Source organism: Lepisosteus oculatus, chromosome 6, assembly GCF_040954835.1.
Source record: "Lepisosteus oculatus isolate fLepOcu1 chromosome 6, fLepOcu1.hap2, whole genome shotgun sequence".
NCBI classification, from domain to species: Eukaryota; Metazoa; Chordata; class Actinopteri; order Semionotiformes; family Lepisosteidae; genus Lepisosteus; species Lepisosteus oculatus.
In genome coordinates this window covers 34,018,455-34,032,585 of record NC_090701.1, presented here as the reverse complement: position 1 = coordinate 34,032,585, position 14,131 = coordinate 34,018,455, and the positions used below count along the sequence as shown (strand labels likewise).

The 14,131-nt window shown below is 34.7% G+C and overlaps 1 protein-coding gene across 1 annotated transcript in view; it reads right to left on the bottom strand.

Moving 5' to 3' along the window:
- Nucleotides 1-14,131, bottom strand: part of vipr1b (vasoactive intestinal peptide receptor 1b) — a 93,215-nt gene that overhangs the window by 17,495 nt on the left and 61,589 nt on the right. Inside the window, exon 6 of the mRNA XM_015354105.2 lies at nt 12,548-12,680. Coding sequence (XP_015209591.1) covers nt 12,548-12,680 — 133 coding nt within the window. The remainder of the gene's footprint in view (nt 1-12,547; nt 12,681-14,131) is intronic.

Here is a 14,131-nt window from a genome sequence, read left to right as displayed (position 1 = left end):
TTCTAGCATTTTATAAGTCAAATGTATAATATTCAAGAACCAGCTCTTTAGCTTTACAGCATTGTAAAATAGCCAGGATTATATCCCAATGACATACATGTACTGTCCTAAAAGGTAACATGGACTAAGACTAAAACAAATGTTTTCTTCCATAAAATTGTTTAAGAACAATAAAGCAGTTCCTTAACTCAGTGGAGTGCAATAATGTCTTCCAGGACACACATTTCTATACTTCTGAAACACACATACTGTATAGACAAGATCTGTATAGGCAAGATCACAGATTTTTTTAACTCACAGGAATTGCCTTAGATCCTACACCTCTATAGAAACTAAAGGCCAATGTTCAATTTGCTAGATGATATTCCACTAGAGCAACTATTTGCAGTGCCAGTTAAAGTTAGCCATTTATGAAATTTGATACTTGTTTATTGGAGATAAAAAACAGTTTTAATTTCACTTATTATACCTCCATTTCATTTACCCCACAATATACTGTATATAACAAATGAATTATTTAATCAATTACACATTTTATCTGCATTAACATTACACATTTTATAGTATTAACCAGCCACAGCTTCAGCTGGTATCCTTATAGCACCCCAAAGCTTAGAGATTCCTGTCTGTACTGTGCATAATTTTAAAATACTGGGCTTTTTGATTGTGGGCATTTACTGTAGGACACGGTTCCATTCAAGTGTATTAGTCCTGATGGTACTCAGTCAAGGAGTCCTGAAGTACATTAGTTAGCCAGCTACATTATAGGATTACTTATTTTCTGTACTGAAAGACAAAAATCCTTTCTGTAAGCTTCACTTTTTATAAAATCGTGATGTTGTATATTTGTTCTTAACTGTATAATAAAAACTCATTTAAATCATTTTGCATAATCAGTTTCAATGACAATTTTTTACAACTTTGACAACTTATTTTAATGGATATCAGAAACAGACCTCTAGGAATGCATCTACATTCTTAATTATGAATGTAAGAATGTAATTACTTAAAAACCTACCTTAAAAATAGAAAGCATGTACAATACTATCAGAGAAAGAAAAAAAACTAGAAACAAACGGCACTTCAACATATTATAGAATGAACAAGTGTCACTATTCATCTTAGTTCTTTCATTTCACTTTTGTTTTATTTCACCTTTTATTTTTGTAGCAATTCACTGTTGTGCATGACTAATTGATTGCCTGCAGATGATCGGTGATGAAAATGGGGTCTAGAAACCCAAGGATTGTTTCTGCATTTTATACAAATAGAATGGTTTTGGTTCACCAGATGTTACATTTATAATGTGCTATTTATAGTTTGAACATGACACAATACTGGGCTCTGTACACAGGACTGCTACATTTGTTACAAACAAAAGCTCGACAAATAATCTGCAAATGCTAAAACAATCACCGTTCAACTTAAAACAAAATAACAGAATGCACTAACATTTGACTTGCAATAATTAAAAATGGAATTTACAAAGAAATATACAAGTTTAAAAATAAAAGGTATGGATAGACTGAACATAAATGCATATCTATATACACTGTATATATATATAAAAAGTTTGATGACATAATAACATAAAATACCAAAAATTATTTTGGATAGAAAGAAGAAATTACTACAATGGAGCAAAGTTTAACCTGAATGTAGATTTGCCTAAATGTTTTGCTTTAGCCATTTAAAGAAATACATAAACACCATAAACAACTTAGGAACCTTAATATAAAAGTTCCGTATGTCCTGGGAGTCTTCCAATTGTCTCAACCTAAAAAGGTTCTCATTGGGAGAACTGTGATTTCAGCTCTACCGAGCAGAGTAAGCAGAGTGTTGTTCAGTGAGATCAGACCCTGTCATAAATTATGCTGATTCTAATGTAAACACTGTGCTATGAAGTATGAAAAATGTTGTATGGCCTTGTAGCAGCAAAGCTATTTACTGCGTGTTTAGAATTAACTGTTCATAAAAATGATAATAATCTTTCCCTTGCCATGAACAGAAAATAACCCTGGCACTTCTTAACTCCTTTGAGTCAGTTTCTTAGGAATGCAGCTATAACTTGGAACACTGACAATTTGGATTGGATGGGCTTATTCGTTAACACAAAGCACGGCATCATATAGACTCATCATGTCACCTCCAGTGATGAACTGCTCAGAGTGACACTTCTTAAACTACGTCTCAAAGAGGGAGAGATGTGTGGAATTCAACCCCAGATGCAAGCCACCTGTCATAACCATTAACAGGGTCAGTGTGAGCACCAATGAGGAATATTTCACATGGAGACAGACACATCCCCTGATGACAGCACAAGCAATCGGCACCCATGACGAAGCAGCTTAACAGGCTCTGCTCAATAATTTAAAATGTGCTAATACCCTGGCAACATGACAGCTAACCAATATTGTGACTGCAACTATTGCTGTTCGAACATAACTGGAATAAAGTCAACTGAAAAGAACTACCGGACTGAGAGATCTATGTAAACAGAATCATGACCAAGAGATTCTCTACGACAAGACATTTTGTGACCTGCTCCCAGTTGATCATTCATCTTGTCAGATCAATGAACTAATACAATCAAACTTTTGTCAACACCACTGAATATCATGGACTATTCAGAATAATGGCAAGCATATATTTTTTTACATTTCTTCCCATCTTAAAAACATTCATAGCTGGTCCAAATTCAAACACATTTCATCTTCAGTGCAAGGCAAAGTAAAACCATTTTTTTTTCACTTCTCTTGAGCTGAAAAAAATTGCTTTTGCACAGAGCCAGAGGCAGGGATTGGATATGTTCCAATCGGATCCAGTATTTCTCTGCTGATGGCACTTAAAAATACCATCCAGATTGCACTTGGACAAGCATTCTAAAATGGATGAGTATGCATTCAATGTTCACATTATAATACTCAGGATTTTCAAAGCGTCTGGTGAAGACTAATTTAAGAAAACAATTTTCTACATGCCTTTTGAGCATATGGATGTACTGTATATGTATGAGACTGGTTCACAAGGTTGATTATAATACTCAATAATGAGTAATATACAGATGCAGCCATTCAAAATGCGCAGGCGATACCGCATTATTTTGCGGTGCGCTTTACGCAGTCTACTGCGAGTTACCGTAAATTCTCCTAAAATACCGCAAGTAAAATAATAGTATCCGGAATATCTGCAAGTTGGAGCTAATAAAGCTCAACCTCTCATGTTTGAGCTGTCGCCATCAAAGTCTTTAACGAAGATATTACTAATAGTATTAATAATGAATGACCTTGGACAAGCTGTAAACTCAAAGTATTTCCCTGGTCCACATTCTTTTTTTCATTGACCGTCTTTGTTAAAGTAACACCACAGCATTTCGCAATCACGCATTTGTTTCCAATTGTGCAAAGTACAGTAATTTTTGAGAATCGATTCACCATGCCTTTCACATGCTCATAAAAGAGATTGATTTAGGAACATAAACATATTACCGTATGCAAACTGTACTGTATACAGTATGTATATTTAATGTCTTAACTTTGCCCGTTTAAGTATTGAATATTTATATGGAATTTTACCACTGAAGGGAAATCTTAGTTCCTGAGCATAAAAAGAATAGGAGCATACTGTAACGCGTGTGAAGGCCATAAACAATATTAATTTTGGAATGTAAGCATACAGTATATGGCTGGTCTCGGTACTTTAAAGAAAACATACACACCAGTATTCCATTTCTCCCTAAACATTTTAAGCATCGAAGTCTTTAACGTGATACCGGAGTCAACAAGCATACTTTTAGAATTTGATTAAAAGGGAATATAATATGGAATCGCGTATCTAAAGAAATTAATAACGATATAATTATATTCATGTACCGCATGTACTGTTGATAATGTTTCTGTAGTGCTTTTTCAGCACTCTGCATGTGACCTTGCTGGTGGTGCAGTGGGTTAGGTTCCTGACTCCCATGTCACATGGGCTGTGATTGAATACTACTGGAGCCATGAATTTATTTTAACAAACATTTCTTTGAAAAAATGAAACGTTTCCCTGAGTCAGAGATTAAATAAAAACTCACTCGCACCAAACAAATTTATATTTCTAAATAACATGATCGAATTTAAGTCACTTTAATAACAATGAATAGTCACCTAGGCATTACAATATAAACATATTGATTTAAATCACGTTTTGATTTAAATCGCAAACGCGGGTTTATATATATGTGATTTTTGATTCACAATCAGACAAATGCAACATAAATTGATGTCTTTGTCTTCTAAGTATCTTAATAAACTTTCAGCATAGCTTTCTCCCCGTTTAGATTTATTTTTCTTGGGATCTTGGGATCAAACGTGGAAAGATAACATTGTAATGGTTTTTATTTTTTAAATACATTTTAGAAAAGTGTAATCTATACTAAAAAGCTGTACACCACCTGCTATAAAGATACATATTGTAATACTTTCAGGTTCGGATAGGACAGACACAAGAACTCAGACTTGCGGAGTTAAAGCAAGTTAAAGCCTTGATTTTATATATCACCTTTAAAAGTGGCATCTCAAAGCAAAGTAAATACCCAACACTGATTGTACCCATCTGTCATGCTAATAAAGCACCTTGAATTGAATTGAGAGAGAGAGAGAGATTTAAACTGTGACACTTATCATTCAACCAGAGCTCGAAATATCACAAGGATCTCAAGAGCACAGCAAAGACTGTATTAAAAGTATGCTAGTGACAAACTAGTATACTTTAGATCTTTTTTTTCTGAAGCGGGGAAAATCTGATCATGTTTCTCTATATTGGCTACATTACTACAGCCAATTCATAGAGGAGGATTATTAGGAGGCCATGATTGGTAAGGACCAATGGGAAATTTGGCCAGGACGCCGGGGTTACACCCCTACTCTTTTCGAGAAACGCCCTGGAATTTTTAATGACCAAAGATAGTCAGGACCTCGGTTTTATGTCTCATCCGAAGGACGGTGCCAGTTTACAGTATAGTGTCCCCGTCACTATACTGGGGCATTAGGACCCACATGGACCGTAGGGTGAGCGCCCCCTGCTGGCCCCACTAACACCTCTTCCTGTGCCAAGGGGTTCTTTTTCCCAGACTGGACCCTGAAAAATAGTAAGTCCAGTCTGGATGCCGCACAGCAACACACTTTCTTTTTTTCCTTTTGTTTTTTTCCCTTTTCATTTTTTTTCCGGGTTTTGTTAGCCTCACGCCCTCACCATCAGACGGGGCATTGACTCTATGTGTACAGGTTGCCATTGTGCTGAAAGCCTTAAGGTGCTTTCTGGGTTTACCGTCCCAATTTCTAATTCTTTTAATAAATTCAAACCATGGAAACACTACAGTTCTGATACTACGTGTTCTACATGTTCTGAAGTAAAGAAAATTAAATGTGTACAGTTCCTAATCCTGGTGGTGTGATGGTATGAGGGTCATAGAGCCAAAGCCTTTTGATTTTAAATGGTGGTGGGCATTGGAGATTGTACACTGAGCCTCGTCTTCACAGCAGCATTAGGGGTAAAACACATGATCAGCACTAAATCATATCATGGCCCTTTAGCAATTCATTTCTTTGCAAATAAAATCCACCAAAATCTATTAATCTTATTTCTCTATAAATGTTTATAACTGCAACAGAAAACTTTATATCCATTAGTTGTTTGCCATTCAACAAAATATATTTACAGTACATTTTTACATTGCTTCACTTTTAGTTTCTTTAGTGTTGCAGGGTTTCAGAGAAAGGATACACAGTTTTTATGCAAATATTTATAAATTATTGTTAAAATGTAAATAAACACAAAATCTCAACATCAAACACTTGTATTCTCATATATACTGTAGTTATCTGATATTAATTATGTTGATGAGAAACTACTGGGTAATAAAGATATTTCTGTTATAATGACACAGCTCTTCTCTGTTTTATTTTGGATAAAGAGTTTTTCCAAGCCATAGGATTTTGGCCATGAGTTACATGTCCGTGTTATTCAGAGCTTGAGACGTTTCATTAACTGCTATGCCAGATTTTTATATTAGAAGTGTTACAAAACACACTCCTGATATTGACTTAGTGCCTTTTTAAATGCAAGATATAAAGCCAAATCCCAAATTTGTTTGGAAAAGGCTGATGTTTATTTTTTAATTAGATAAAGATTAAGAGAAAAGTGTAACACTATTAATTACACAATCTAATGTTGTATGTATTTGGTCATTCATGATATTGAATTGTATATAAATTAAAATGTTTTAATCCTTCTTAATTAGGTAAACCTAAACCACAGTAAATCTGCATAATGAAGGCCAAAGACACAAGAACACAATTTCCTAACTGAAAAAAGAATCTTGGTAGATATTTAAACATTGCTTTTATGCCTCTAGTGGGAAAAAAAAAGATGGAGGAGTCTGCTCTAAGAGATAATAAACACAGTAAGTGGGGCTCAGTTATAACTGCTTCCATGACAAACTGCAGATCTTCCTTAGCAGTCAGTAGATTGAGAAATTATCTGCTTCATCACTGGTCTCTATTTACTGTATTTAACCACTAAATAACATCTGCTTTACTTCAGATTAAAGTGTATTTCTTCCAAAAGTTGTAGTCTAGCTAATGATGATTCCTTTTGGAAAAAAAAAAAAACAGAACAAAATCAGAACAATGTAATACAACATTCCTTCAGTATGCCTCACCATCAGGGGTACTCCCCTCTCAGTTAGACAGCTACAAGCGAAGCTCTGTGCTGTAAGAATCTGACTGCATTAAAAGCAACGTTCCAGCCTTCACTGACCCCATTCTTGGCACTAGGGATCTCAGTAATACTGAGTGCTATATACTGTAAATAATGTCAAGATAGGACAGAATGCCAGACTCTGAAAAAGGGAATTTGGAGGCTCTAGACCAAGCTCCAACACCTTTTTCTCTGTAGTTAGACTCTACATTTCTTCTGCTGTGAGAGGCCAAACTTGAGTCATCATTAAACTATGTAAGAATAAGGAATATCTTTCTAAAATCTAGAATATCCCAGAAAACTGGAAACACCCTACTACATCTTAACTGTATTTCCTAAAAAAAATCTGAAAATTAAGCAAATAGTTGGCCACTGCATCCCACAGACAAGCTTTAGAAGACAACATCTACAGGGGATTTACAAGGGATACAGTAAACTCCTTTCATTTATCCATTATCAGGAAGCTTCTTATCCCTGGTAAGGCTTACAGTTAACCTGAACCTATCCTAGAACAACTGGACGCAAGACAGGATTTTACCCTGGATGGGACACCAGTCTATCATAGTGCATACAAAAACCAAGCAAGAACAAGACACTAATTAACCTACCCAGCATATCTTGCATATCTATGGGACAAACATACAGTAGGAAGAGCATGCAAGATACTTTTATAAGGTATCTCAATCTGGTAAGGTTGAGAAATGTAGTTCACTCACCAAAGAATTCTCAAAAAGTTGTCAAAAAGAAAGTGATAGCCTTATCAAAAACAAAAGTCAAATGAATTAAATTCAACATAAAAGAAAACAAATTTAAATTAAGGAGTTAAAGTATGTTGCTCAAGCAGTGTATGCAGTGGAAGCTTGAACCCACTCCCCCAGTTATGAAACCAGATCTGTCAGACCCTAATGTTTACACTAATGCTCTAATAATCAACTCAGAATTTACTTCGTTGGGATACAGGAAGTTCCTCCATAGACAACTCTAAATCCTACAATTTAGAATGACTCTGATAACAATTGATAGTGAACTATTTTACATTTTATTTCTGCATGTCTCAAAGAAATGGCAGTCATTTCAGTTGTCCATCCTCATACAATCCATCAATGTATTATGAATACACAAAAGGATTTCATGGACACATGCCATGCCATGACACATCATTGTTCCACATCATAAACTAAATAATTGAGAGGAAGAGAAAACATCAGTATCTTCTTAACACTGATTTTTATAAAATTATTTAATGTTTTATTTTACACCATTAAAAAGTACACAATATGTTAGATACGATAGCACAAAAATGCAGTGGACTGTAAATATAAGAGGAGTAGGGTGGTGTGGTGTGCTGATATCTAATTAAAAAAACGTAAAAACACAAAAGTCAAGAGACAGACAGCAAAATGAAAGCTGCAAATTCAATTTTCTCTTAAGAAAGCACCTTCTAGAATGTAATGACCTTCAACAAAAGTAACCACTATGTAACAAATTAATATTTATTACCCTTTATTATTAAGTTGAATTAAGATTAATTACCCTGGCAGTTATTGTTTTATATTATGTTTGTCAGGTTACATGATGTCCATTTTTGTTCTCTGATGCATTGTGTTCTGCTGCCTAAACCAATGAGAAACATTACAAATGTAATAGCCTGCCACCAAAAGAGATCATAATCTAACAGCATGTGTAAAATAAATTGTACTACAGATTAATCTCAAAACCATTTTACCCTGACTTCATTCATCAAAGGGGAATATTTCTAGCAGTACTGAAAGCAAGTAGTAATTGAATATACATTATATGAATATGTACAGATTCAGCCATCTAAAATGTACATCAAAACTCAGAATGAGCAGAAAACACACTGTAGAATACTATAGTTTGGTGCAGCAGGCCACTTTCACCCCTTCACTGCTCAATACAGTTCAATAGGTGACACTTGGGTTGCATTAGATGCATTAGATATTACTGAAATATCAGTAGCTTCATTAAATCTGTTTTTTAGTTTAATAATTGGATTTCTTGAACATATTACACTTTATTCTCTCATTCTAGCGTTAATCCCGCATCAACAGGGTCCACTTGTTGGCACGCTCGTCTCCATTTGGTGGTTTGAACCAAATCTTTGAGCTGACGTTGCCATTAAATGCGACCGAGAATATTCCAACCTCATAGAGGGGGATTATTAGGAGGCTTGGGAAATTTGGCCAGGACGCCGGGGTTACACCCCTACACTTTTCGAGAAACACCCTGGGATTTTTAATGACCACAGAGAGTCAGGACCTCGGTTTTACGTCTCATCCGAAAGACGGCGCTTGTTTACAGTATAGTGTCCCTGTCACTATACTGGGGCATTAGGACCCACATGGACCGCAGGGTGAGTGCCCCCTGCTGGCCTCACTAACACCTCTTCCAGCAGCAACCTTAGTTTTTCTCAGGAGGTCTCCCATCCAGGTATTGACCAGGCTCACACCTGCTTAGCTTCAGTGGGTTGCTAATTGTAAGTTGCAGGGTGACATGGCTGAACATATTACACTTTATCAGTTATGTAAAAGTAAAATTCTTAGTGTACCTACCATTTTAAAATGTAATTTGTCTACATGTTTTTCTGAAAAGGCGTTACTATACATGCCTGGATAAGCCTGGGAATTCTCAGAATGTAAGCAATATCATGTAGTGACTACAATAGTCAAAACAACTGACACTGTTCATATTGCAATTTGCTATTATATTATTGAGGAATTGTATGCACTGCTCAAATAAGTTTAATATATTTTTAAAGATTGCTTGCGAAACAGTTTTGTCAATAACTGCATCTATAGTAGATGAAGGCAGTATACAACAAAAGCGGTAATAATGTATTTGATGTACAGTACGAAGTGTGGGGTGTCGGGAAATGTTGTTTTTTTGTCTATGTATTCAGTTCATGTGCCAAATTAAAAACTACAGTATATAGTGCTTGATGTTGAAATCTAAAATTAATGCCACTCACAATCAAAAAGTATAGTGAATATTTCTCTTTTGTCTTTGTCTCCTTATGCCAGAGCTAATAGTAAAAAAATGTCCTCAAAATATGATATTGTCTTTGAAATGTATTAGTATTAGTATTATAACTTCCATATCCAAAATAAAGACTTCAGTAATAATTGAATTTTTATTTATTAAAAAAAATAACTTAAAAATCAGTGGATGTCCACAGATAACCAAACTGTACATCATCTACAGTTTTACTGCAATTCTAATAGACTTCCTAGATCTAGATGCAATTACAGTACTTACATCACTGTTTTGCAAGAAAATAATTTAAATGTTTTGAGCAGTGCATATTAATATAGTATTAATATAGCACAGACTTGTATCAACTACAATGCAACTTACAGTACATAACAAACTCATTAAAATCTTTACTCAAAACATTTATTTTAGTCTGGCCTTTTTTGTTTATTATGTGTTTATTTGTTTTTAAATACAATGTTTTAAAAATCAATGTTTTTTTAAATAACATTTAAAAAGTATTTGTTTTCTAATTAATATTTATACACATTTGCTGTAAGATTTATAAATTAGTATTATGCACCAATGTGACATCTCATTTGGAGATGTGGCACTGTAGCAACGTGGTAAAAACATTCTGTCTCAACAATGTAATCATTATATGAAATTGTTGCTAGTATGCATGCAGTATGAATAGAACAGTAAAGCACTAATGGATACATTAATAAACATTTAGTAGTGTACAGATTTACCTGAAAAACACACACAGCTGCAGTACTTTATGAATTCACTGCACCACATGGCAGTTTTACAGAGTAGTGCAGTGCTGCGATGATGCATTAAATATGGCTAAATTTGTCATCTTACTATTAAGAAGCAGCTTTTGTTATCTAGTTACATTAAGTCAGACAGTATTTCTAAAAGAAAGAGATAAATATACTTGAAATAATGCCCCTGTTCTCCTTTGTGTTATTTTTTCTTCTTATTTAGCCTTCACATCACTTCTGACAATGTTTTTTGCTTAATTTGCTTTTATTCCTTGAAAAAATTGAAAAACCTCAGCTTTATCTCAGACTTATTTGAGAAAACATGACATCCAATATTCCATCTTCATCTTCTTTGAAAGCAAGAAATTTCTTAACCTAGTTAATGTGATTCACCAAGATTTCTAAATTATTTCATGATAACAAGAACGCCTATAACATAAAATGCCCAAAGTATTATATTTGAAAGTATATGTTCTTACAATATTTTTAGATTAAATGAAAACATGGAAATATGTACTGTAAAACACTTGGTATTTGATGACACAATGCTGATTTGTGTAAAATAAAAGTGTATTTTTTCTAAATACTATATATGACTTTTAAAATTATTTACACTTCAGCAATCAGTTTTTTCATATTTATTTTGATCCTCACTTGGCTTTGAGAACATTGAGAAGGTGTATTTTTAGGAAATTCACATTTTCTCTTGCAGGATTTCTTCAGTCCAGCTACAGTACTTCAGATTACATGGCTTGTTCTTGTGATCTGCTTTCTTTGGTTTACATCACAAATGTTCTATTTTATTTAATCTGGATAGTGTGATGATCACAAAAATAAGCATGTTTATTTTTTTGTTTTCTTAACTATTCTGAAGTAAATCTGGAGGTATTATTCAGGTCCTTCATTCTTTCATTTTTATGTTGTTTGTTCTTGTTAATATTAATGTATAAAAATACATTTGGAATCAATCCATCCCTCACTTTTAAGAAGGGCACCAGGACTAAAGGTTGCAAAGCAGTTCAATTTTTTATTCTTCCTCACAGCGGGGATGATGTTCAACATAAACCTCACCTTTCTCTGTTACTCCCAGTGAAAGCGTTCTTTCTACAGTATATTTTATCCTATCACATCAGGTGGCTCCATTTGACTTGGGAGTCAATTAGTTGCTGTTTTGCCAGTTGCCATGGTCAGCTTCAAACAATAGTCTTGGAGATGTTGTATGCTCATAATGCCAGGTTTCTGAAGATTTCGAATTAACTGCCCTATAATATGATTTTTTTTCTTAAATTGTTTTCTTTGTAGAGTAGGCACCATCCTAATAGCCCACAACTTCTTGGTGATGGACACCATCGTCAAAACTAAGGAGCATTATTAAATTGTCTAACTATAACTAAGATTGTTAAGATCATGATCAAATGGTACAAACTATTTTCCTTCTGTATTCTTTCTCCAAGACCAAGTGGCAGTCAAGTGGACAATCAGAAGCTTTTCAGAACAGCTTATAGATGTTCTGTGAAACTATCAGTTGACTAAAACTTAAAAGTAACTAAAAATAGGAATATAAAATTCTAGAATTGAAAATTCTATATATTTACAGGGTATGAATACATTTAAACATCAAAACACATTTAGAGAAATATGTAATTTTTTTGACAAATGTTTTTGCTTCAGCCAATATGAATAGTATAATTGTTCATGTTTTAAATTATGTAAAAAATAGTAAAATATATGCTTAAATGAAGGTATGAATTCATTCAAAGGCAACTGTATATACATTAATATACCTTGTCCTAAATAAGAATAATGTGTTTTATGGAAAGATTTGAGGTATATTGGTATCCACAAATAGCTCTGATTACTGTACATGTAACAAGCAACAAATTTACCCATTGGTTCAAAAACTTTTAAAGGCATCCAAATAAAAAATGATTAAATTGATGATCCTCAGCATGATATAACTGTAGCTATCATGTTACCAACTGTGAATGAAGCATTTTATGCCCAGCAGTTCTTTTCTAAGAGATTAAAATGTCAAATAACTGACTTACCGAACCAACAGCACAGTGATCAGACTCCCCAGCTTCAAAAAGAATCACATCCTTAATAAACACTGAGATTGTTTTCAGGATGAAGGACATAAAGAGGTGCATATGAATGTAGTTTCTTGTGCAGTGGAGTTTCCTAGAAAAAGACAAGAAATACAAGATCCAAATTGGGGTATAGTACTTTGCTCAATGTGCAATATACATTTGCACCCGATGTTACCAAAACATGGATTACTGTGGAATTCCAGAACCATATTTGGAAACACTGCTTCAGCACTGTCTTGCTGAACCAAATATCACCCAGTTTATATATCCTGATTGTAAAATGGCATAATTCTAGTGAAATACATGGCACACTTAAAACGTGCTATTACTAAGTTGTCTTTTGCTTGTCTTTGATTTTCCATAATGAAATGTTTGAGGATAAAAAAACAGACAATATTTAAATATGAATGACTTTCTTTTCACTTCTATTGTAATTGCCATCTGTTTAAAGTGACAGTTTTTCCTTCTTCATTATTCATCTGTGTTTAATTGGACCAACTTCTCACTATCTACAATCTGTGCTGCTCTTGGACCCTTTTGGCTCATGACAGTTTGTCCACAAGGGCTTTGTTAAAACCAATGTGTGACTCAGTGAGATAGATGGCTTCACAAAGATATAGATATAGAGAATGCTGTAATGAGGTGCATCACAGATTGTGGACAGGTGGGTTATGTGGGTAGCCTCCTTGCCAGGCCCAGTGTTGAAGTGGGCTGCTGAGGAACAGGAGTGGCTTGCTGGATCAGGGTTGACAAGCATTAGCACTTGGAAGGAGTGGGGCACTGACATAGTCACAGAAGGGAGTTTCTCATCACAGAAGGGAGGGCAAAAGTCTAGATTATACACAACCTTTAAGAGCTGTAGACATAAGCTGTCTGAGACCATAAGACAGTGAAAAACCTGCAACACAGATCTGGTATACAGAGGTGTCCCTGGCTAAACAGAATCAGATGGTAAAATATGAAAGGACAACAAAGTAGTCGTGAAGAAAGGGGAGAAAGCAGTAATGAAGAAGGGTGATAGATCAAGCACTTACATCAATACAGCCATCATGTCAGTTAGAGGCATGACACCCTATACTGTAGGTATGACATACCTCCTGCTCTTCCTACAGATGCAGCCATTCAAAATGCGCAGGCGATACCGCATTATTTTCCGGTACGCTGTACGCAGTCTACTGCGAGTTACCGGCAATTCTCCTATAATACCGCAAGCAAAATAATAGTATCTGGAATTTCCGCAAGGTGGAGCTAATAAAGCTCAACCTCTCATGTTTGAGCTGTCGCCATCAAAGTCTTTAACGAAGATATTACTAAAAGTATTAATAATGAATGACCTTGGACAAGCTGTAAGTGTAAACTCAAAGTATTGCCCTGGTCCACATTCTTTTTTTCATTGACCGTCTTTGTAAAAGTAACACCACAGCATTTTGCAATCACGCATTTGTTTCCAATCATGCAAAGTACAGTAATTTTTGAGAATCGATTCACCATGCCTTTTAAATGCTCATAAAAGAGATTGATTTAGGAACATAAACATATTAC